The following is a 24,734-nucleotide window of genomic DNA, read 5'->3' on the forward strand; positions in this document are numbered from 1 at the left end:
CCAGAGGTCATTTCCAACCTTATCGATTCTATAATTCTCTGATTCATTCAATGAATTCACTCTGTTTGAGTTAGTCAACAGGACTGAATTACAGTTCACATAATAAAAATGCGTAGGAAGAACTCAAAATGAGTGACTGAAGAAATTAACCTAAACTAAGCTCTGTTTATAATTTATTCCTATAGGCAGAACTACTCCTCAGATTTTTATCTATTACCACACTCTCGTATTCGTCACACACAACTCCCTATAGTATTCTATATTAAATGTAGTAGCTAAGCCTAGCTACTACAAAAAAACCCTTTGATTAAATGATACACAAAACAGACTTCTTTAAAACAGCAACCCCAGCTAGAAGTTTAGTACTCTGAGAACTTGGAGAGACTAGGAGTATCTTCTAATGAAAGAATTAATTATAAGAATGAAATTGAGGCAAAACAATCTTGTTTCAAGACAGTATACCTAGAGGCTTAATTGTGTTTTGCCAACTCAGTCCAGGCATTGACAGATACCAGGAAATTCAAAACACACAAGCTAAACCTTCAAGGGCTGCACTGTAATCATGAAACCTAGGATGCCATCATTCACAAAATGAAACTAAACAAACAACACCACACACATTTTTTGCTTCTTTTCCCTATTTTCTTGCTCTATGCATTTTACTCAATTTATTTCTCCCTATGTGAACTGCTATTGGAATCAAGTGAAAATAACTCATTTTTATATATTAGGAAGTTAAACTGGAGTGGATTCAAGAACGTTATTTCCTAAAATTAGTTTTAATTCTGTAACGTTAGTGCTACATGCATTTCAAATGTATACTCCAGCAGGAAAGAAATAATTCTAGAAGACTTGCATACAGATTGTGCTGCCATAAATTATTCTGTGACTGCGTGTGCACATTGACAATTGTGGTTCAGCCCAGCAAAGGTATCCGGTTGCCTGTATTTCATCCTAGTCCAAGACTGCAACCAACAATGTCTTAATCCTAAATCTAATCAAGTAATATAAATCATATCCTGACCAAGCATACTTTACCATCAACTTTAGCAAAGCATTTTCTGCTGTACCAATCCAAGCATCTAAGCCTTGCTCTCTACCTTAACACCAACCCAGCAACTCATGTCACTAACACTCAAATCTAAACACATTCAGCTGCTGCGCCCTTTCTCCTTCTCCACAAACCTAGCCTAGCATGCTTTCCTGTATCCCCAAACCCCTGTGAGTCCCAAGCTCACTTCTCATTCCTACACTTACCTAAGCTCACCAATATATTACCTCCAGTGAATTAGTTGCGGATTGAGAAGGCTACATCATCAGTACCCGTCTAAAACTGACAACCCTGACTCCTAAGCTCTCAACAAGACAACCCCAAGTCTAGTTCTACGACATCTTCTGTAAATATGTTCAGCTTTAGCTCATCATATTTTATCTCCCTAAATTAAACTTATACTAGAAATCCTGTCAATCTAACAATGAATAGGAGTTGCTAATGATACCAGTCCTGAAACATACTTCCGCCTCTGGGCATAGCAGTAGTTTGCTGGCCTACTAGATCAAGCCTTAACCAGGCAGGTACAGTACTGTTACTCAAAATCTAGACTAAGTTTATGATAAACTACAGAACTGGATTTCGACACATGCACACCTCAGCCATGCAAACTATAATTCCAGCTACAAAACAAACACCAGGTAGCCAATCCCTTTCACCCCAGGCATAAACCTCTTCTATTAATGACTTGTACATCAGTTAAAACCCAGCAAGATGAAAACTCTGCTTGTTTTGGAGCCAAACTAGGGACAGCAGCTCCTTCTGGATGTGGTAGCACTCAGTGCAGCTCATAGGCGTATGCACTCAAAACCACTCCACCACCTCAACTGCAGCCTGCCATAGTTTCAATTGAGGACATAACCAGTGAGCTTGCTCTAACACCAAATCTAACCTGCTTAACAGCAAGCTAGCAGAAAAGCATAGTCTGGCTGGTCATGGTAAAACACTCCAAAGTGCAGCCTTTCAAACATTTTGCCATCCTAAACCTAAATCCTGTTCTAACCGTAAACCTAACTCTAAATGCACTACAGCCATCCTTCCCCAACTAACAATCTAAGCTAAGCTATGTGGTCCCTTGAAAATCCAGAGTTCAATCCAAGCGCAAGCAGGATCAAATCAAACTTATTGCTAATCAAAAAAAGAACATGCAAAGAACAGAAGCAGCTTTTTTATGCTTGACAGCACACCACAGCAGACTGCAGAAGCTATGCCACTTTGCACGTGCTTAGTGGTTATAATGTCTCGCAGTGAGCTATATAATGAGTTTTTAAAAGCACTTCAACATTTTATGGAAAGCACTGAACAAACATTAGTTAATCTTCCTGGCATTGTGATTTAAAGTAGTGATGGTTATGCATAAGCTCTATAGGTAGATAAATACAGCTTCAAAACTATTTTTAGCAAAAAAACCCAAACCAATAAATGAGGTCCAAATGGGGCAAGTTGATGATCTAAATCATTAGGTACAGGTCTGTCCCACGTGTTTGAAGAGAGGCAAGAGTGTGAAAGCTAAGTAACCCAAAGATCTTGATGTGTCCTATAAAATGAAAATAATGTTTTGAAAGAAAAATGATGATTTTATTACTATCCTCTATCATTTCATAGTTTCCATTTACATTGTCCTGTATTTAACTAAAGACAGTTTTAATTTTTGACTGTAATTAGTCTTCCAAACATAAATCCATTTTATCAGTAATTTCTAGGGCTACAACTCTTCTCTTTTCCACTCTATGAAGATATGAAACACTAAGGCAGCACTACAAAGCCACTGACACAGGAACTACGCATTCAGTGATAATGAAAATTTTAAACAATCCTCCAGAAGAAGAAAGAAAATCAAAGGTAAATCTGCAACAAAATGTTACTTTGCCTGTAAACTGAAATTTTAAGAGCACTTATGTTATAAACACTAATTCACATACACAACTCCAACATCCAAAAGCATTAAGGAAGTGGTGCTTAATTTTCTGTGACATCATTCCATTTTGCAAATCACTGTCAGTAAGCAAGAATGCTCCATGAAGAGAGGAGGTTATCAGGAGCATTAAAACTACCTATTTGGAGACACAGATTAATAATCAAATGGTCTTCCAGACTTAGCAGATATACCACATATACCACAAAAATCAGATGCTGCTTCTTATTCACATTCTGCTTTCAAGCATGTAAAAGGATTAACTGAGCTGTTAAGAAAGAAATAGGAAAAGAAGTTACACTGAGAATAAGGAAGTAAAAGCAGCAGTGAAAGCTTATCTGGGCTGATGCACTTTTTATTTTTTTTTTTAACTGTATCAAATTGTGTGTGTGGGTTTGGGGTGTTTTGTTGGTTTTTTTTTTTTCCACTTTTGGTCGATTGGTGGGTTTTTTTGTGCTTTGTTTAGTTGCCTGGGTTTTTTTTAAGACTGGATTTTGTGCATGATTTGAAACAATGAGATTTCCAGGAATATTACTTATTTACTCATTGAGGTATAATATATTCTGATTTCTGTAATTAAGCATTATTCCTTTTCCAATATTATGTTTTCATGAATGAGATGATTCAGCAGTATTAAGAGTAATAATTCTCTACTCGGCAGTAATACAGGGTTCTCCTCATGGAATCGATATTTGTTGCTTCTGTTCCCAAACACACCTGAGGTTTTCTGATTACATGTCATCTTCAATTTGCCAAGCACATAAATGCAGTCAAAGCCCTGCTACCTTTTAGCTCTGTGAGAATACTTCAAAACTCCTTTCTCCTTAGCGTTACCATTTTATGAAAGTATGATAGGGAAGAGAGAAACTGCATGAACCATTTGTCATTGTCCAGTTCTGTCTGGCACACATGCATCTTAAAATCTAATCTGTAACAGGGGATGACATATGCAGCAAAAGCCAATACACACTTCAAAGGTGTATGGCACTCTTCTGACATATACTGAGTTTAGACTGATTCTTTCACTCCTGTCTTTCAGGGGAGAGATTTATGTTTTTGCAAGTACTTATCTTTAAACTAGCTGCATATCTATGAGACAAAATGCAGATCCACTGATTATTCTATCCAGCCATTATTTCACTTGTTACCACTAGCATAAACAGTCACATGGAATGAAAAATAATTCTACATTTACCCAGCTCACTGTTTTGCAGCATCTTTAACCATTCACAGTGTGAAATATGTTGCAACCTGTGCTCACCAACATAAAGAAGGAAATGAAATCTAAAAAAGGATGAGTAGGTGTCCAGACAGAAGTTTATTTTAATGAAGTTTACATGGCATTGATCTCTTTTGTTTTACCTGGGTGAAGTATCAATAATATGACGTGTTAGTAAAAGTCAACAGTACAAACTACAAAAAGCCAAGTATGCTGGATAGCCATTTTAGTACCTTGAACAACAGTGGACTGCAAAATGCAGTCCAGCTTTTCTAGCTGCATGATACTGTCAGCTATTTTTTCTAATTAATTATTTTAGCCGTATCTACCATATCTGGGAAAAATAGTATAGCTTTTTTCCTAACCCATAAAAAAGCCATATTACAACATAAATAAACTTAAGGTTGAATTACATAAACAAAGGAGACTTCTTAGAAAGAGAAGCTTATCTGTTGAATTTTCAGCATCACATCAGATATGCTTTCATTCAGAATAAAGCATGTGGTGGGTACTATACCTGCCTAGAGCATCCACTGGATACAGAATGACTGCATGGAGAAAGGATTATGAAGACAAGCCCTGACATTAATAGCTCTGTCTTTAGCACTTTAAACCTTCTGTTATCTAGCTGAACACAGCTCCAGGCAAACTGCATTTTCCCTGATGGATCGATTACCAACTGAGCTAGTCCATCTTGACATTCTCAATGTCTCTAATTTGCAGGCGTGCTAGAAAAAATAATGGTTCTCCAGCCACAGGAATAGTTCATCCCTTCATTTGCTTCCATGTAGAGCTGTTGCCACAAAGTTTGACATTTCAGTGACATGACTGCTATACAGCGCTGAATGGCAACAAAAATCTCAGAAAATGCTCAAAAATCATACTGCATTCATGCTCCTCCTTATTCGTTTTCTTCCCAAATACATTGCCTGCAAGCACAGTTAGTTTCACAGAGCTTCCTATTTAAAGGCATATATATCAGACACACCACAGCTTCATGCATGTCACAAAAAATCTCAGATACACATATCCTGTGCTCTAGCTCATCAGTCACTTCCAACATGTACACTCCAAGAAGTAGAATACCTGAGAACTAAGTTAACTTATTAACTACCCTATCTGAACCATAGCTTGTTACAAACAGCTAATAAGTTTACTTACATGAGCTCGTCAGTGTTCAGACAAAAGTACAAACTACAATGACTACCTATTACAACTGTTCTGTAGGATTAGGCCCTTCCTGGCATAACAGCTCTGGCCCAGATCACCCAAAAGCAACCTTCAGAGATACAATGGGATTTTCTTCCCTTAATTTCAGATGTCTACAACATAAATATCTGTATTTCAGCTAATCAACTTCAGTTTCATCCCTCATAGCCAGACAGAAGCAGACAACTCTACGGCCAACTATTATAATTATGTACATCCAGTACAGATGGGACAAGAAATGCCTTTCCCTCCCTTGGCTATGAAGGAAAACAGAAGTAAGCAAATCAGATGGAAGCATCACAGAAATCCAAACTTAAGTGAAACAAATCTGACCATATGCCTAACTCCTTCGGCCTATTTGAGTCAAAGCTATTCTACTGTAATAAGACCAACTCTCAAGAATTTATGTAATACTCAAAGCCTTGCACGACTATCCATCTTCACATTGGCAGATTTTTTTAGTTGACCTTAGCTGCTTGGCTGAGTTCTATAAGAAGTAGACAGCACTGTCTACTACATACAACTAAACTAAATAGTCCCACCCTATATCTTGAGTCAAAGTGTAACTGCATCATTAATTTCAAGGGAAAAGTTAGCACCCACATGTGGATTGGGACTTAACACTTACAGATAATATTAAGAATTACATATAAATTGGTTTTTCAATTTTAAAGAAAAACCTATTCAGTGTACAGGTTTTGTGACAGAAATAAAGTTTTAAAAGTGGAAAAATAGCGTTCAGGGGGTAATGGGATATAAAAATGTAATGCCAGACAAGCTATGTATCAGCAAATACTAAATAAGAAGGCTTTCCAGAGCCTTGCAGTATGTCTTCCTTTTTCTATTTTCAAATCTATTTTCTGGGTTTTAATTTTCTTTTTCAGACCTCTTGGAATTAACACCTGGGGTGGGGTGGGGATAGAAATGGGCACTGAACCAGTATGTGCTTTCCATTTCTGGTCCTCTGTCTTTGAAACAGTTATCATGTAGGAAGATCTGTTATCATGGTGAGAAGCTCAACATTTCAAAAATAATCCATCTTTCACAGTATCATTCAGCAATCTTAGTATCTCAAAATCGTATCTGCTCTGCAGTACAAATCCATTTGGGGATCAGATGATTTCTATTCCATGGTAAGATAAGGTTCAGTTACTGTATTCTTATAAACCGTATTTATGAAAAATGAAAGGGTCCTACTAGAAATAAAAATTAAATATATATATCCAACATAAATAAAATGAAAACAATGAAGGGATCCAACTGAGTTTATATTAATATGCTTTTGCGTAGAAGTCAGTGTCCCGGTGTCACCCAAGCAGCGAACTAGGAGTTTCACTTTAAGTACATGATGAAGTACTTCAATGAATTAAAACAAACTACTAACTTGCTTGAGAGTTTACTACCAAAAAACTCATCCTAACTGGGTAAAAAATCAGGATAACTACACTGTTTTATGGGCTTCTTAGTTACTTTTATTTCCTACATTAACATCAGGATATTGGTCCAAAATACTAAAAAAAAAATATTCATATAATTTGTCATATTCTAGCAGTAATTGAGATGCTTGTCATATTCTAATATTAACACATATATTCAATTAGGGGAATATAAAAATACGCAGGGCAATCTGCATAATGTGTAGTTCATTAGACAGATACGCCCTCCTACATTCAACCTATATTTTTAAGTTGTAAAACTAAGGGCATAGATAGCTCTTTAAAACTGTGGATCACAGACAGATAAGCAGGGCCACAGGCAGAAAGATGGCAGATACAAACTCAGTAAAATCAGTCAGAATTTTAAAGTAAAAAATTTTCAGTAAGTATCAAAATACATACCCACAAACCACATAACCTGAGCTGAATATAGTTCCTATTGAAGAAATGACTGAATAGAAAATTGCCTATATCAGAATGCAAATATTTTACAAACTATAACTTAGCTCAAGTCTTAATGAGGAAGTTAAAATTAGATGAATAAGCTCATTTTTTAATTTCTATATTTCACCAAATGCTCGTAAGTCGATTAACTGCAAGTTAATACAGGCCTCAGATTGTTTCTCCTATCTGACAACAACAACAAAAAAAACCCCAAACAACAAAAAACCTAGGCATTACACACCTCTAATCACAGCTAAAGGTCAGAGTCCCTAATTTGATTATCTTACCTGGAAAACATCAAATGCCTTTTCAATTAACAGAAGTTTTGCTTAAGCAACAAAAGACGATTAGGATACTTGGCAGCTAATGAAGTTTGATTATGTAAGGTATTATCCTTCTGCAAATTCTATTTTCAGTATTTATGAAGTTTTTTATTAAAGCTGTCACTTGATATATCTCAAACTGATACTGTATTGTTAGCTTTGATTATAAAACAAGAAAAAAAAATCTTTTTAAGAATCATGACTACTATAAGTAATGCTACATGAAGACAGAAAGATTAAGAAGCAGGTCTATAAATTAGGCTGTCAGAATTACTACAGTTTAGTGTCCTATTGTGTTAAGTAGAAAGGGTTTTGTTAAGCACTATTTCCAGACATAATTATCACATACAGAATGTATAAGGGCTTGTAAATGAACACAATACATCTATTTGGAGTAAATGCAAGAATGCACAAGAGCTTTAAAAACTTTACCATCACAGCATGCTACGCAAATCATAACTTCAGCTACTTTCCCTATGTGAACTGCAGCTTTTCAAATCTTACGACATGTCAGCTACAGAGAGATGCATAGCTCCTGCTTCAAATTCAGAGCCTTGAACCTTCCACTCTTCGCAGCATAAGACCAACACTGTGTTTGCGGATGAACATTTCAAGACTACTTTATCATTCTAAAGCTATTAACTGGCTTCTCTACCTAAGTGCCTGAAGCTCACTTACTCTTCTGATGGTTACTTAAATGCAAAGTGTTTTCAAAGGACTCAAAAGAAAGCCCCATAAGCTTTAGTAAAATCATATGAAAGTCCTATTCCAGACCAGCATTTGTGTTTGGCTGGCCAAAACGCATTAATCTTCCAAGAAGCACTTATAATGCTGGATGATGAAAATATAAATAAATAAAGTTATCAATTCCCTCCCCCAAAAAAAGGGGAAAAAACAAAAAAAAAAAAAAAAAAGGAGGAAAACTGAAAAAGGAAAAGAGACAGTCTATTGCATTTCAGTACCAGAAGAAGGCAGACTGACAACCTAGTGGGAGCAAGCAAAAGCAGAACAGGTAACTCTCTTTATGTAAATGTGGCTCTAAATTCCTGAATACGAGAAAATCAGATTATTTCTCTGGGTGAACAGAAAGGGCTATCTAAAAAAAAAAATTCTGTGGACTGATAATGGCTAAGATTTGCATCAAGCACAAGTACAAGGTAATTAAAGTGAGAAAGATGGAGGGCTTCAGGTTATGAAGCCTTAACCTGAAAAAGGACTTGGTCCTGCAGCTGAAAAGGTCAAGTAACAAATGCATTTTACCATCTCAAATTTCATTCCACTTATACGAAGTATGAAGAAACAGAATAAGTTTAAAAGATAAAAATAACTTTTTGTTTTGTTTTGTCTTTTTGTTTTCCCCTTGTCCATAAACAAATGTAAGTGTCTCTCTGGCAACTCTCACCCACTAGACCCACGCCTTCCCTTCAGTGCTAGACATAACTTTCTTCGATTGCTCTAGAAGTACCATCAAAGGCTTCCATTTCTTAACAGTTGGGGAAGGAGAAACAGTAGCAATAACAACCAACAAACCAACAACAATATAAACTAGGGGTATCAAGCCATCCTAGACAAACTGGCATTTAAGCAGTTTATTATAACAGCTGTGGTATACGAATTGTTCAGGGATTAAATTACCAACTTCTCCATATTTATATATGAATCAAATATTCTAATATTTAGTTGTAAATAAACAAATTACACTGCTGGTAATAAAATAACTTGCCAGTTCAAACAATCCAAATCACTTCTGTAGTTAAAGAGAATCTTTTACAATTAAAATCACAGGATACTAATTTACTTCCATCATCTCAGCTGCAAATTATACAGCTCTGTAATCTCTCTAATTATAAACTTAAAATCAAATATATGATTCTTTACAACATAAAGCAGAGCCAAAGAGGCATCAGACTTATTTTAGACATTTTTAGAAGTAAATTTTATGTACCAAATACAAAAGCAATACTTAATCCCAGTATGGCAAGGTTAACTAGTACTGTAGTAACTAAGTTAGCCAAGTGGAATGCTCAATGTAAACTTTTAAATAGTGTGGAGCAGTGGAGGATTCAGTGTTGCCACTGGCAATAACTCTGCTGAAAGGGATGACTAATTCTGTTAAACAGGTGAGATTTAATAACGCTAAAAATGAGCAACCTATTTAAAACTTAAAACCCAGATTTTTTTAATTATTATTTTTTAAGTACACACTTCCCTACCCTTCCATTTGTTTAATGTCTGTTCTCTTTTGGCTACCATCAATAACTCTGTTATGCTACTAGTGATTTCAGAATAAAATTCAAACATACTAGAAACTTGGGTTGGAAATTATATGGTCCCTTGCCAGCAGTCAGAACTTACTCCCATATCATAACCTAGAGATTAAAGCATAAAGTTTATACTGTTTGAGCAACACTTAAAGCATTAAACTAGATATACCTCTGATTAATGTTTTATATATACATATCAGCAGCTTTATTTGGCACCAAATTAAAAGCTGCATGCTTTCTTTTTATTGACCCTTTGAGGATAAATCATAATGCCAAGTGAAATTGAACAGTTTGCATTAAATACATGAAAATATCTATGAAAACCCAATTTATTTCAAACACCTCTTCTCCAAATATTAAACATCTATTTACCTTTCTTAGAACAAAAAAAATAAAAACCCAAAAAACAGAAAAAAACCCCACAAACCCAAAAGAAAACACACATAAAAACACCACAAACAAACAAACAAACAAAATCAAACCCTCCAAGCTCTCTGCCATTTACTGGAAAAAAAATTTAACCCAAGAATAACTTTCAACAAAAATATTATCCCCATTCTATTCTGTTCTCCATCTCCTACTCAATCCAATAAATTATATAGAATTCTAAGTGTTGGGTAACTTTTGCATCATGAAAATTAATGTTATAATGTGAAACATAAAATCTAATTCTGAAATAATGTTACTTTCTTTCCAGTTTTACATGAGGTAAAGACAGACAAACTTCTTTCTGGGTCCAGCTGGATACCTACATTGTATTATTGCCTGCATAGACAACAATTTACATGTTGCAATAACTGTTTTAACCAATTATTTCAAAGTCTTCTCTAAATTATATAGCATGATCTTAAAACCTATACGGTCTATATATTACACAGTCTGATGATTTTATGTTTGTCCATAAGGGAATTTTCTTTTACTTGGTATCTCTTTTTTTGAACTTGCTGTTAAAGGTAGGTGCTAACATTTTCTAGGTTCTTAAAGCTGCATATTCTGTAGAAGGATCTATTACCTTTTATGAAACAAACAGATACATACAAAACACTTTCGAACACCACTCTTTAGCTCTTCTCCAAAAGATGACAGTACCTGTTGAGCCTGCAACAGCTGCTCAGCAAATTTACGTACTTCTGATAGTAGAAGAGATATTAAAGAATTCCTTAGTATGTTGTTCCTTCCTAGCAAAACCAGCGTGTGTGATACAGCATGCAGTGCCTGAAACTAAAGAAAAATAACAATATATGTAATCCTTTTTATCCCAAGCAATGACTTCAAATAAAAATGTGATTTACATATTAAATAAAAAAGTAAAATTCAAAATTTTAATGTTTAAAACTCTATTAATTGCACACGTATGAGATCTATGAGAAACCACATCCATTTCCCAGAAACTCTCTTTTCTTGAAATATTAGCACTACAGGAAACCATCACATGAACAACTCATCCAAGATTGTGAAATCCCCAGCTGGTAGCTTTTCAGCATTAGCTGTCATCCTGCCCATCTGCTGTCAGAGAAAACTGGTGACTGCCCTGCACATATAGTAATTCTGTTCATCACAGGTAGACGAACAAATGAATTCTTTGAAATTCAAACAAACATATGAGCAAGCTAAGAGCTATACTGAGTTCTTTGTCAATAGAGTTATCAGGACAAACTTGATTAAATGCGAAGTAATACAAGACACCATATTTTCAAATTCAAACAACTCACTATCAGAATGTTGCTTAACAAGCTGTAACCCAAGCATTTCTCCTGAACCACAGGAGAAGTGATACGAACTTGTACGAGAATTTTTTCCCCAGTCTTTTTTTTTTGTATAAACAAACAAACAAACACAAGACCACAAAAAAACCCCAAACCAACCCAAAACAAACAAACAAACAAAAAACCCAAACCGACTCTCTTCTTTGTTTCCTATACTGGAAATGTATAGCTATTATGCAATGAGACATACTACTCTCAAAAAGTAAACACTACTAGAAGAAATTGTCATTTCTATATATAAAGTACTGCAGTTCTTTCGAAGAAAAAATACACATAAAATTACACATTAAATATAAGTGTAATCTATATTTTTATATAACGTACACCCCTATGACATTAACATTCAGCATCTCTTTGTAAATGAGTCTTTTTGACCCACAAAAGGATATTTGACCCAAATTTGTATGTCTAACTACATCTTAACCACTTGAAAGCAGACCACTACATCCTATTAACAATCTTGTTTAGTTCACTAGCCAGCTAATGTGTGTATACACACACACCCACATGCACGCACATATATATATACATATATACACACATATATATACACAAACACAAATAAAAATACTTGCCCACCCTTTACAAGTTTGCACTGGATGAATCGTCCTGGAAATTATTGAAACAACATTTTTAAGTTTTTGTAGTTATTAATGCTATCAGCTGAGATTTAACTAAAATAGGATTTTTCACAAAATTTCGGTATCCTTTCTGGTTAGGAAAAGTCACCATTTTCTAGCTGGAATTTTGTAGGACTAGATAACAGGGGATATTCAAATTTAAAGCCTGAGCCTCTACTAAAGGAAGTAAAAGGGATTTTGTACTGACTGTACTTATGATACTTGAGAGATGGGTATTGATGACACTGAAAAATCTCACCTGCTAACTGATTAATTAAAGAGTATGGACTTAATATTCTATTTTGGTGGAACCTTATTTTAAGGGAAAAAAGGAGACAACAAAAAAGGAGCCAACAAAAAAATTAAGGTTAAAAATAACAGACTATATGCATTAAAATCAAATAGAACAAATTTATATCATATAAGCAATGAACCTGTAAATAGCGAACAGAAGTCTTTGTGTTTCTGAGCAATGCTCATGTATTACTAATTAAACTCTGGAAACATTCAAACTGATACTAGTTCAAATAGTATGTAGCTTCATTAAAGATAAAAGGGTATCTTTAGCTCTCCAGTCTATCAAATGTTACAAAAGGAACTGAAATCTTTTAATCCCTTGGGCTTGCTTAATGGTATAGATGAAATAAAACCTATGCTCTTCAGGGATTCTCAGGTACAAGCAGTCAGAAAATTAGATTGTAAAAAACATACAATCAGAAACAAGAAAATAATGCAGCTCGGTTCACTATTCAGGAGCTGCACCATCCGTCCCCAACTCTCTAACACCTGGGTTTCTGCCCTCTTCCCATGTTCCTCAGGATGTAGAGCAAGAGAGAGCATTGCTGCGCCAGTAGCTGGGAAGGACACATGGATTACTGGCCTGCTGCTGCCAAAATGAATATATAACGCTCTGCTTGCCTCAAGCATAATGATTTGGTCTCTCCACCCAGCTGCTGATTTTAAAGCCTACTGGAAGGTATTTTTTGACTTTCTACTTCTTCCCATGTGATTTCAAACTCACTATCAGTGTCAAAAATTAGTAGTAGAGGAAAAGACTTACAAGCAAAACAAACAGCACACTCCTATGAGTCTTGTTTCCTCAGAAAATTGGGATAAAAATCTTTACTCATGAATTATTTGTTTAGAATTCATTTATCAGAATGTGTTAGACTTTTCTTCAGCAACAGCTATCCAGAACTTCTGAGTTCGACTGCTTCATGAGCTGCCATGATACACTGCACCCCACAACTATAAGAACGTTGCACCACAGTTTCTGTTTTACTTGTTTACAGCTTTCATGCCAACTAATAGCTCTCTTCCCAAAGTGACTGGCATACTTGGCAACACAGGACTAAGGCAAATAATTACTACAGGTATCCTCAGATTGTGAGGTGTTAAAACAGGATTTTTGCCTTTGAATTCACATCACCCTTGCCCTCTGCCGATTGAAGTCCATCCTCTTTTCTAACTCATCAATGTCAACTGAAAGTTTCACTTTCAGACAGAGAACCTTAGTAGCCCTTTTTAAATTTTACTGTCATGTTGCTTCCTTTGTTAACTTGATAGCTGTCATTTTGTCTCTCTTCCTGTTTATGCTGCACTATTTCTCCTATCTTCAAGTCTTGGGATTTGATACATTATTCCAAATCTTTCCTCTGTAAACCTCATCTCAAACCCTTGCTTTGCCCTTACCTTTGCCCTTTGCCTTTCATAATCTTTTTCACTCTTCTAAACCTGATGTTCTCTGCTAGGACCATCAGTTAGCTTGGCTGCTGCAAGCTGCCTTTTATATTACAGTATTTCAGCACTTTTTTGCAGAGCTTTAGCTGAAAACATTCTGGCAGACAGTGTGACATACAATAGACGCAGGTCTCTTTGCCACATTTGACTGCATGCACCAGAAATATTACAAAATCCAAGGAAAAATGCAAAAGGGGTGAACAATTTTTATTTTTTGTTTGTTTGTTTAAGAAAAGGTTCAGAAAAGGTGCAAAAAATAAGAAAATATTTCAGCATCTGGGAAAGAATTAATGTAATACAGCACCTGTATGCTGTGCAGAGGATGGAGATGGAGAAATAAGTAATCTACAGTCTGTCTACTAAATATTCTAAAAATTAGAACACTCTGGTGAATTATATTGGAAAAGCCAGAAACGTCCGCAGTATATATTGTGATACTCACTGAAGTAAATGTGCAACCTACTGACTTAGCTGCAGTTTTGTTGAATTTGTGGAGTGAAGAAGGAATATCTCCAAGAAAGTGTACTTCTGGAGTGTACTGGTAGGAGAATGAACTCCTACCAGTTGTCTTTGCTGACCAGGAAGCTTGTATGTCAGACTGGGAGTATGAAGGTGCACTCAAGTATCTTTTTTAGGTTTATTTCTTCATGGCTACCTAAAAACCACTCTCTGATTCACCACTGATCAGCAGGGTGCCTCTGGTTCCATACATGCTTTTACACAATCCAATATCAATTCACTAGCAAAAGATGCAGCAATTAGTGCATCTGTCAGCTCCTGTCCACAAGGAAAAATAAGCCAAGTCGGCTGCTGCCGCCACATTGTCAAGGAGAAGGAGAGAGAGAGACCAAAGAAACTGCTGTGAAGAGACACTTGCAGCCACCTTCTCATTTACCCCCTCCCCCCTTACTGCTTCTTCACACCACCAAGACCTCTGGTAGAAGTAGATTTCCTAGGTCTTTATCCTCTCCTTCCCTGCACAAGGGAAGAGTTTTACTGCTTAAGTACCAAGGACAGACTCAGACCAGAACCAGCGCACCTGCGGAGACTGGACTGCCCTTTAAGTGGCATGTCCTCTGATTGACTGACATACACAAACCTTTCCCCTTCTCTTCCTGACAATTGTAAACATTTCGTACACAGCACAACTTCTTGCTACTTCTCTAGTTGCTTTCCTTTCCAATTACAAAAGATTAAAGCACTAAAGAATATCTTCTTCAGTTTCATTATTCTTCCAGTATGTGTTCCATAACAAATACTTTCTTGAACACCAGACAGATAAAAGTCACCAAATCTTCCATCTGTAAACAGTTTATTTTACAAAGAATGCTCTTACATTGCTCTGCTACGGTTTACCTCTGGTAAACTCATGTTGCATTTTATATAATTTATCTTTAAATCTTGAATTATTCTTTCATTTTAAATCTGTTATGAAGTGTTTCCTGTTATTGAGATACACTGCCACCCAGGTAACTTCTCTAACCATTACTTTCAAACACAAAGCGTGCTGCATTAGATATTCTACAGTTACAATAATACCATCTCTAAGTCTTTGATTCTAAACTTATTTCACTTCTTTTTTCCTTTCAGTTTCATAGGATAAAGACTTGTCTTTTTCATTTTGAGCACACTACGTACTCCTGAGTTGGATAATATATAAAAAACAATGATACCTAGTTGATTGGATAAATTACAGACGCTGTTGCAAGTTTCTGTGCTTGTTCTTTGGTCTTTTTTAAACAAAAAAAAAAAAAAAAAAAAAAGGCAAACCAACCAACCAAAAATCCCTAACTCAAAACTAAAGCGCAACCTGGACGTCCTTAGAATTCTGGGCTGCAAATCACTGCCATGTTTAATTTAGTTTCTACCTTAAAAACAGTAACACCCACTTCCATACACTAAAACCAAGTACCTTGCATAAATATCATCTCACCCCAATCACCTTTACAGGAAAGGCAACACTTTCCTTGAGGACATGCAAACACAAGTTATCAGTTAATCTGAAGACTGCAAAACTCTGATGTGTAAAGAAATCCAGATAACTCCTAAGGACATTAGGGATCCCGCTGGCATCAGTTTTCATCGACAAATTTACTTTAAACAATGCTATCTTGGCAGAGAGCAAGGACATCTGCATCTTCCTGGGATTCACGAGTTAAGCATCTAAATATCTAATTCATCCAAGAGGCTGGATCCAGTAAATATCGTCAACAGGACGCCATTATTAATCCCAGGTAAACAAGCAGCATTCACAGCAGCTGCCACTCAAAGAACTCTGATGTTACTGCTGCCCATTTTTTTAATACCTAGTGTAAATATTCTACTGACAATGAAGAAGCAGCTCTAGATACAAAATTTTCCATCCCTAAGAGATTAGAATTTATATCACTTTTTATTCCTCCTTCTTAACTAGTCCTGGTCAGAAGCCTAGAGGAGTGAAGAACTGCCTATCTTGGTGATGCTGAGTTGCCAAGCCATGTTAATAGATGCAGGAAACACTAAGCAGTAAATGTAAGCTCACTGAGAGCAGAAGACTTACGGATTAAAATCTTTTATCTGAGGACTGCTTAGAAAAAGTCACTGGATAAATTACAGAAAACAGGTATTCTTCAGCTTTTAGATTTTTAAACTAAGGAGTGAGCTGGTCATACTTAAATTCAGGGATCTAAATCAATGTCTCATTTAAGTATCTAAGATTTACAGACACTTCCTGCAAATGAAAATGGATTTCAGACATTTATTCCCCAATCTTGCACTCTTCTTCCCTCTGCCCACAGTGTGAGAGCTACTTGCAATACCACTTACAGATGCCAAGTACCTGGCATGAATACCTAGGAAGAAGAGAGGTACCTTGTTCAGGGTTGTAGATTTCACTGCAGTTGAGCAGTAAGGAAGTTAGGCAAAGAATACTCAACTGTCTTTGCAACTGGCTGCAGGTAACAGGCTCTACAAAGCTTAATTTCTGTCCTATGACCAGAACATCCCCTCCATTTGGACACACAAAAGTATTTCCTAGGGAAGCTTAATAAATTTAAGCTATGAGAAAACATTCATTAGTAAACAGGCAAAAAACCCCAAAGAAACCCTGTGATTATTATTAAAGTATGTACACGTACTTTAAGAAACGGTTGAGGTCTACTACCAAAAACCCCTTGGGATATACAGCCACCTTCAAAAACTAGAGGATGTAATTTTCCATCAAGACCAAATAAATAAATAAAATTTTATCTGTTAAAAGCAACAAAAGCGAACTTTTCCATGAAAAGACAACCCTTACAGCAGGAACAGCCCTAGGCCTCCATCTGGAAGTGACCCTAATGGAACTGAAGTGCTGGGGTAAGTAATGCTGTGATGGAGCTATGGTGGTCATATAACCCCTTTGACTAATCACCTTATTATGGTACCCCTGAGACAAAAAAAAAAAAGAAAAAGAAAAGAACAAATGTATTCCTTTCGTTCCGTAATACAGCTAGAATAACAGAAGACAAGGCCTAGATAGAATTCAAGCGCTTTTGCACAACCATGCTAAGTGAAGGACTGAGGGGTATGCTTTGATGTTAGTGTTCCACATGGTCTCAGCTGCAAATACCACAGAGATGCCAAAACAGCAAAATGACACTGCTAATTCAATGCTACAGAAAGTTAGGAGAGCTTTGACAGAAAGCATTCACTGGACAGAGACTGAGGGCAGAGGTGAGAAAACAAACAGCTTTTGATATATATTTTGTATCATATTCAAGAAAATCAAGAACTTTCTGCATTATCTCATTAAGGGCCTCCATACATTTAATTTGTAAATCACGCAAATGCCCATTTGTCCTGGGTTTACCAGGAGCCGTTTTGCTCCTTCTTAGTAACTGGTGCAAGCTCTGTGTTTTGACTTCCAGCCTGGGCAGAGAGCTGATAACGCCGATGTTTTCAGTTGCTGCTCGAATGTTTGGTCTGGCCAAGGATTTTCTGAGCCTCATGCTCTGCCAGGGAGGAGGGGAGGCTGGGAGGAAGCAGAGACAGGACACCTGACCCAAACTAGCCAAAGAGGTATTCCATACCATAGCACGTCATGCCCAGGAGGTAACTGGGAGTGACCCGGAAGGGTTGGGACTGCAGGGTTGGAGGAGGTATCGGTCAGTGCTCGGCTGGGGGGAGTGGGGTGAGTTATTGGTCGGCTGGTGTTGAGGTGTTGTATTCTTTCCTCTTGTTATTTCCTTTATCATTATTATTATTGGTGGTAGCAGCAGTGATTTGTGTTATACCTTAGTTACTAAACTGTTCTTATCTCAACCCGTGGGAGTTGCATTCTTTTTGATTCTCCTCTCCGTCCCTCCAGGAGCAGGGGGAGGGCAAGAAGGGGGGGAAGTGAGTAAAAGAGGTTTGTGGTTGGGTTTAAACCACGACACCATTCCATCCCTTTTTTCTCCTCCTAGTGGAAATAATCTATTATACCCTGAATACTAGTTAATTACGTGGTTAAAATCAGGAAATGACATTATTTGTTACTAGGAAAAGAGATGTCCTGACAAAAAAAGCTTCACAGGGAGGTTGGAAACCATAAAAAAATTTTGCCCTTATGGTAAAAAAAAATAAAATCCTGCTAACTTCATTCTGTAACTGCAATAACTGTAGCTTTAGTACATGATGTGTATCAGCTGAGGCTGCCTGAGGAGGCAAAGGGGACAAAAGTCTGAGTCAGACAAAAGTTCCTTTCACTCCTTCATTCATTCATTCATTCCTGTCTAGTTACTCTGATCCACTTTACTGAAGTAAATGAGAGTCAGTCGTTTGGTGATTACTTTAGACTGTAGCGATTTACGAGACAATGGATTTTGATTACCATTTGACTCGAATAGCTCTCTCCATAGGACAACAGATCGCTGAGAAAATTTAATTCAACAATCAAGAGATTAAAACATTGACTCTTACTAGACCATAAAATCCTCGCAAAACATTTTAATATTCATGCAAATGAACTGCTCTTCCACTACGCAAGCAAAATTGTTTGGCCACTGAAAACGCACCATGGCACAAGAACCACAATATTCCCCTTGGGACTCAATTTAGGAAAACTGAAGGCCACTAGTTTTATAGTTGGGAACTACCAGTGACATGAATGACTATTTTTAATTTTTATTTGGCCCTGAAAAGGCAAGACTCTTGTAAACAGTTATGCACTGTCCTGGCAGTTACTAACAAAAGATAATGCAAATTATACATGACTGGGGAAACTTACTGTGACCCACAACTAGTTGGAACGTGTATCAAATACATACTGCTGCATGTATTAAAGCCATCAAAGTTTATGATTACCCTCTTCCAAGCAAGTTCAGTCATTAATGAATCATAAAACTATATCCAAGATATGAAAAGATTCAAAACCATTGCTTTAATTAATGTCTATTTTTTCAACTGCAGAAGCACACTTCCATATATTTAATTATATAATTGCCAATGAGATTAAAATATTCCTTTCTGCTTTTCACTGTACTACATTCCAACTTGTTATTTTAATGAAGAATTGTGAATCCTTTCTCACACAAACAGTGGTAAAGGCATTAAATTACTACCCAGAATGCACGTTTAGCAACAACTAAAACATCAGTGTGTTAGCTGCATTCTCCTCAGACTAAAGCCAAAACACAGCACTGCACCAGCTACCAGGAAGGAGAAAAATAACTGTTGCAGCTGAAACCAGGACACTAAGGAACACAGAGAGAAAAATGGAAACAGGCAGTAAAGTCCCAAACAGGGTAAAAAAAGTTCCTAGACACTGTGCTCATATCTCAGTAACCACAAAGATACTGGATACACAAACCAACTTCAAAACAGCTACCTTAAAGGTAGAGTAGCCAATTTCCAAAGGGGGTTAAAAAAAAAAAAAAAAAAAAAAAAAAGAAAAAAAGAAAAGAAAAGAAAAGAAAAGGAAATAGCACGTAACAATGAGGATTTATTTTTCTTTCATTGTTTGAAGGGAGCAGGCAATTCATGACTCTTGACAGAATTTTCTAAGCCAGTATTGATGCTTTAAACATAGCTGATAAGAAGCAAACGATCAGAGTTCACTGAAAAACATCACTCTTCCTTCTGGGTCTTGTTTAAAAGATATTATGAGTGAGGTGGGGCAGATGGTTGAGGTGTTTGTTGAACAAGAACAAGGCACAAGAAAGCAGTCTCTTCTGACAGCCCTATACAGTTTGACTTTAAGAATCTTGAAGGCAGAATCTTGAAAGCAATATATCACTGTCTTCTATTCTAGCGTTTTGATTAATTCCTGTCCTGGGTTCAGCAGTAGCAGTCATTTTTTCTCCTTCTTAGTAGCTGGTGCAGTGCTGTGGTTTTGACTTTCGTCCTGGGAACAGCGCTGATAACACCGATGTTTTCAGTTACTGCCTAGTAATGTTTACTCTGACCAAGGACTTTCTGAGCCTCATGCTCTGCCAGGGAGGAGGGGAAGCCGAGAGGAAGCAGAAACAGGACACCTGACCCAAACTAGCCAAAGAGGTATTCCATACCACAGCACATCATGCCCTGGATGCAACTGAAAGTTACCCGGCAGGGCTGGCTCACTGCTCGGTCAGGCTGGGTATTGACTGCTGGTATTGTATTCTCTTCCCTTGTTATTTCCCTTATTATTATTATTGGTGGTAGCAGCAGTGGTTTGTGTTACACCTTAGTTACTGGACTGTTCTCATCTCAGCCCATGGGAGTGACATTCTTTCGATTCTCCTCCCCATCCTTCTGTAAAAGAAGTACAAGCAGCGAACTGAACTTCTGTCAACAATGCTGATAAACTACAGTGACACAACTAGGGATCATACCACATAAATATTATGTAATGCAGCACCCTGTGACTGTATTTGTCCATGACAGCTTTGAATACAGCTGAAATGCCCTGAAAGAAGCCAGATACAAAAGTATTTTTGTTCTACTTCCAAAGCAACAAACAATCTAAATTCAATTAACAGTAATTGTTTTGACATTTTACACAGCTCTATATCCAAGAGATGTAAATAAGACATGTATGAAGTATCTCAATTTCTGTTACAGGGATTTGACTTCTAAAGCTGACTCCATATACTATGAAACTACAGCCAGCCCAAGTTCATCACAGAAGGTTTCCACATAGGGCTTCAGGATGCTGTGCAAAACCTTCACCAGAAACATAAACCACACATGCTAGTCCGAACAGCACAGGGAGTTGGCAATCTCCAGTGCTTCTGACTGTTGCATTTTCCTGATATAGGAGAAATAACTCCTTTTTCTGAAACGCCTTGGACAACAGAGACAAACCTCAACAGAACAGGCACATCTCAGTGCCAGTGAGTAAGTGATGCATCTAGGAGCAGGAGAAACGCACATTCGTTATGTCCCTGTGGATACATATAGAGACAGCTGTCGTCAAATCCAAAATGGGCAGATTAAAGAAAAAAAATGTTCCTGTGATTCCTTTCTGCAGGAGAAGAGACAAAGTTTCTAATTCACTGGAACTCTAATCACATACTTCCGCTTTTACAGAAGTTTTCCATAGGAAATGGTTTCCCGTGTTTTGTCAGGTAGTAGAGAACAGTCCATTTGAAAAGCAGTCAGTGGCTCAGCAAACTGAATACAGTCTTGCAGAGCTTTTCTTGTAATACACTTCTGTCTGTTTGAAAGCAGGACTTACAAAGAACCTGCACAAATAGGACAGTGGTTCTGCTGACATCGGAGTGACTCAACATGAATGAACGATTTGCACCTCAAAAGGCAATGCATCAGTAACACACACCCACAACAAACTTCCAAGAGTCTCAGTGCTGAGGACTCAGAAACTGGTGACAACCAAACCGCTTGCTCCAGAGATCAGCAGTGACCATAGCAGATCTTACAACAGCTGGCTGCAGAGAACAACAGCTCATCTGTACCAGAATTACACAGGATCCTCACAAGCTCTTCTGTGGCAGTCATACAGGGATGTCAGCAGAAGGTGATGACGCAGGCCTTTGAGCAGATGATTGAGACCTTTCATGACCTTTAGATGATTTAGAGCGCCCATGCTTCACCCTCAGCAGTTGTGACTTGAGGTTCCTTCTAGATATTTTCAAAAGGCTTCTTCCAAAAGCCTGTGTGTCTGACAGCTGTGTGCATACTTCTGAGCTGCTCTCCAAACATGGAGAGAGAACAAGAATTAAAAGGGACATTCAAGAGGCTACTTTCATTTGCAGTTCTTTGATTTATATGTTTGGGGTGGTTTTGGGGGAGTTTTATAAATAATATTTTATTTTACCTCTCATAAATGATAGATTTTATTCTTTTTTCCCCCTCTGATATACGTGTGATGGTTTGGCATTTCAGGTCAAAATACTATCCAAAATGCACAGCTTTACGCAACTGAATCCATGCAGAAAAGCAGGAGTATGTCTGCTGGTTCCTGCAGCTTCCAGTGCTTTATAATTAGAAACATCTCAAACAATAGGACTCAACAGTTACAGCAAGTAATTCTGCTGCTGTTTTTCTTCCTTTGCATCTAATGTAGGTATAATTATTTCTTTTCCAATTCTCAAAGGTTTTTAATGATTTTTAATTTGCTCTGCAAAACGCTGAGACTACTTTTGAAGATGAGGTTTAAGTGTAATCCACAGCTATTTCTCTCTTTGTTCACTTTTTGAAGGTGTTTCTGCAGCCCTTTGTGCTCCTTGACAGTCCATAACAGTTCTATAGGTGAGGATGGCAATGAGAAAGTTGTGTCAAATAGTATAGCTGCACTGGTGGCTGTCTGTACAAAAGCTTTTTGACAGTTTGTAAGGTCAGCTACAACAAAATTCCTAACGTTTTTATGCTGAAGGGATTTGAGCATCCTTCTGGAACCGAAATTTATAGTTTGCCACTCTTTCCAGATGACAGCCTTGTAATTAATGGTAATTTTATTTTAAACCTATAATCTTGATATTTCAATCACTGCTTGAGTAAACAGTGATGATTAAAACTGAAGCATAAAGTGTCCCTGAGAGTATCTGGTACACAGCACATGAAGAATTAGCTACACAGTCTCTGCTACTGATTTTGATTTCTACATGTTTATTTTCATATTCTATTCAGTTTAAAGAAAACTGAACCTCTAAAAAGGATTTTTTAATAAATCTTTATAAATAATGAAATTACCACATACATTCTTCCTTTTTCTCTAGAAATCTGCGAACTACCAGAGTTATCCCTTAATAATTGGTCTACATAATTTTTGAACTCTTTGAATCTGTTTGATTGAAGTAATGGCTGTCAATAGGAACGACTGTTAAGTCAATGTTTTGGTGGAAGCAAGATATAAAACATCTCATAAAAGCTATGTGTTACAGTGAAGCTATTCAGAGAAAAGATGCCACCTGCAAACTGCATGGACATATTCCACCCTTCTGGAATGACTTATAAAAGCAGTCTGCAGACTTGAAACATCCTGATCTATCAGAATATTTTCTCTCATTTAAGATGTGACACCTCTCACTTTAGGCTTTGCCAGGTTCCTGCAATGAACAAGCAGTCCCTTTCTGGAAAACCTTTTGGTTGCTCTCCTAGAATTAACATTATTTTAATTATTTATTATCTTCCTCTTTGGGTAGAGGAGAAGAACAGGTGGAAACACTGGACACAATCAACTATGAAGAAGTCCTTAATGAATCCCTGCTCATGTTTGCTGTGTTCTTTACCCTGTAATCACACAAAAAAATATAAAAGGAATCACACCTGCATGATTCTATTCCTGATGTCACACAAATGGTATGTAAACTCACATTCTTTCAAAACACTGGCCATGGATACCTCTAATTAAAAACTAAGTATCACACCATGGCAACACTGAAATAAAAAACACCCTGGTATTAGAGACACTAGGCTCTAGCCCTGGAAAAGCTTCAGTATATGAAGACTTCTTTCTGAACACTTTCTAACCAAAATACAGGCACATCCTCTCCCCATCCCCCAAGTCTGGCAGTAATATTTGTCTAATATTTGCATTCTGGGTAAATACTTAATACACTTAATGGGATTAACCTGCACCTGAGACAGGTCTTTTCCAACCTAAATGAACCAGTGAACGCAATTTCAATAAAGATTTTGAAGAATGGTGAAAGGCTACTTCTTCCTTAAAAACAGGTTTTGGACAGAGAAAGATTAACCTTATTGCACTGAATAACTTTCCCAAAATAATTGTTCATTTAAGTATAGGAACAAAACACAGCAAAACACAAAGATAATTGGTGGAAAATGGCTATGTCTAATACATGTAACCAGTGCTGTTTGGCATGTCATGTCAGGCCAGGATGGATGGGGCTTTGAGCAACCTGGTCTAGCGGAAGTGGGGCTGAAACTGGATGACCTTTGAGATCCCTTCCAACCCAAACCATTCTATGATTCTATCTGCCCACAGGTGTAGCAGACGTCTAAGCTCTCATTTTGCTAAAGGCAACTTTCGAGCTCATCCTAAAGTAGGGACCTAGTACCCTGTCAGCATTCATTAGGCTCCATGGATTACTGGGATACAATCTTCATTTACTATAATGGCAGTGTAGTTTACATACATGTGGACACTATACTGGTACATCTAAGTCTCAAACAATTCCACCATGACTTTTCCAAGTTGCTCTAAAAGACAGAACAAAAACCAAAAAGCCTAAGACAGACAATGGAATTCAGTACTTATGAGAAGCCTTGTGAAGACAGACTAGGGATATTTCAGTTGAATGAGGAAACTAACAAGATGATGCATGGAACAGTGCAGAATAAA

At 37.1% G+C, this 24,734-nt stretch overlaps 1 protein-coding gene across 1 annotated transcript in view; it reads right to left on the reverse strand.

Moving 5' to 3' along the window:
* MEI4 (meiotic double-stranded break formation protein 4) overlaps positions 1-24,734 on the reverse strand; it is a 76,110-nt gene that overhangs the window by 28,435 nt on the left and 22,941 nt on the right. Inside the window, exon 4 of the mRNA XM_065681392.1 lies at positions 10,951-11,082. Coding sequence (XP_065537464.1) covers positions 10,951-11,082 — 132 coding nt within the window. The remainder of the gene's footprint in view (positions 1-10,950; positions 11,083-24,734) is intronic.

This window comes from Lathamus discolor, chromosome 5 (genome assembly GCF_037157495.1).
Source record: "Lathamus discolor isolate bLatDis1 chromosome 5, bLatDis1.hap1, whole genome shotgun sequence".
Taxonomy (NCBI): Eukaryota; Metazoa; Chordata; class Aves; order Psittaciformes; family Psittacidae; genus Lathamus; species Lathamus discolor.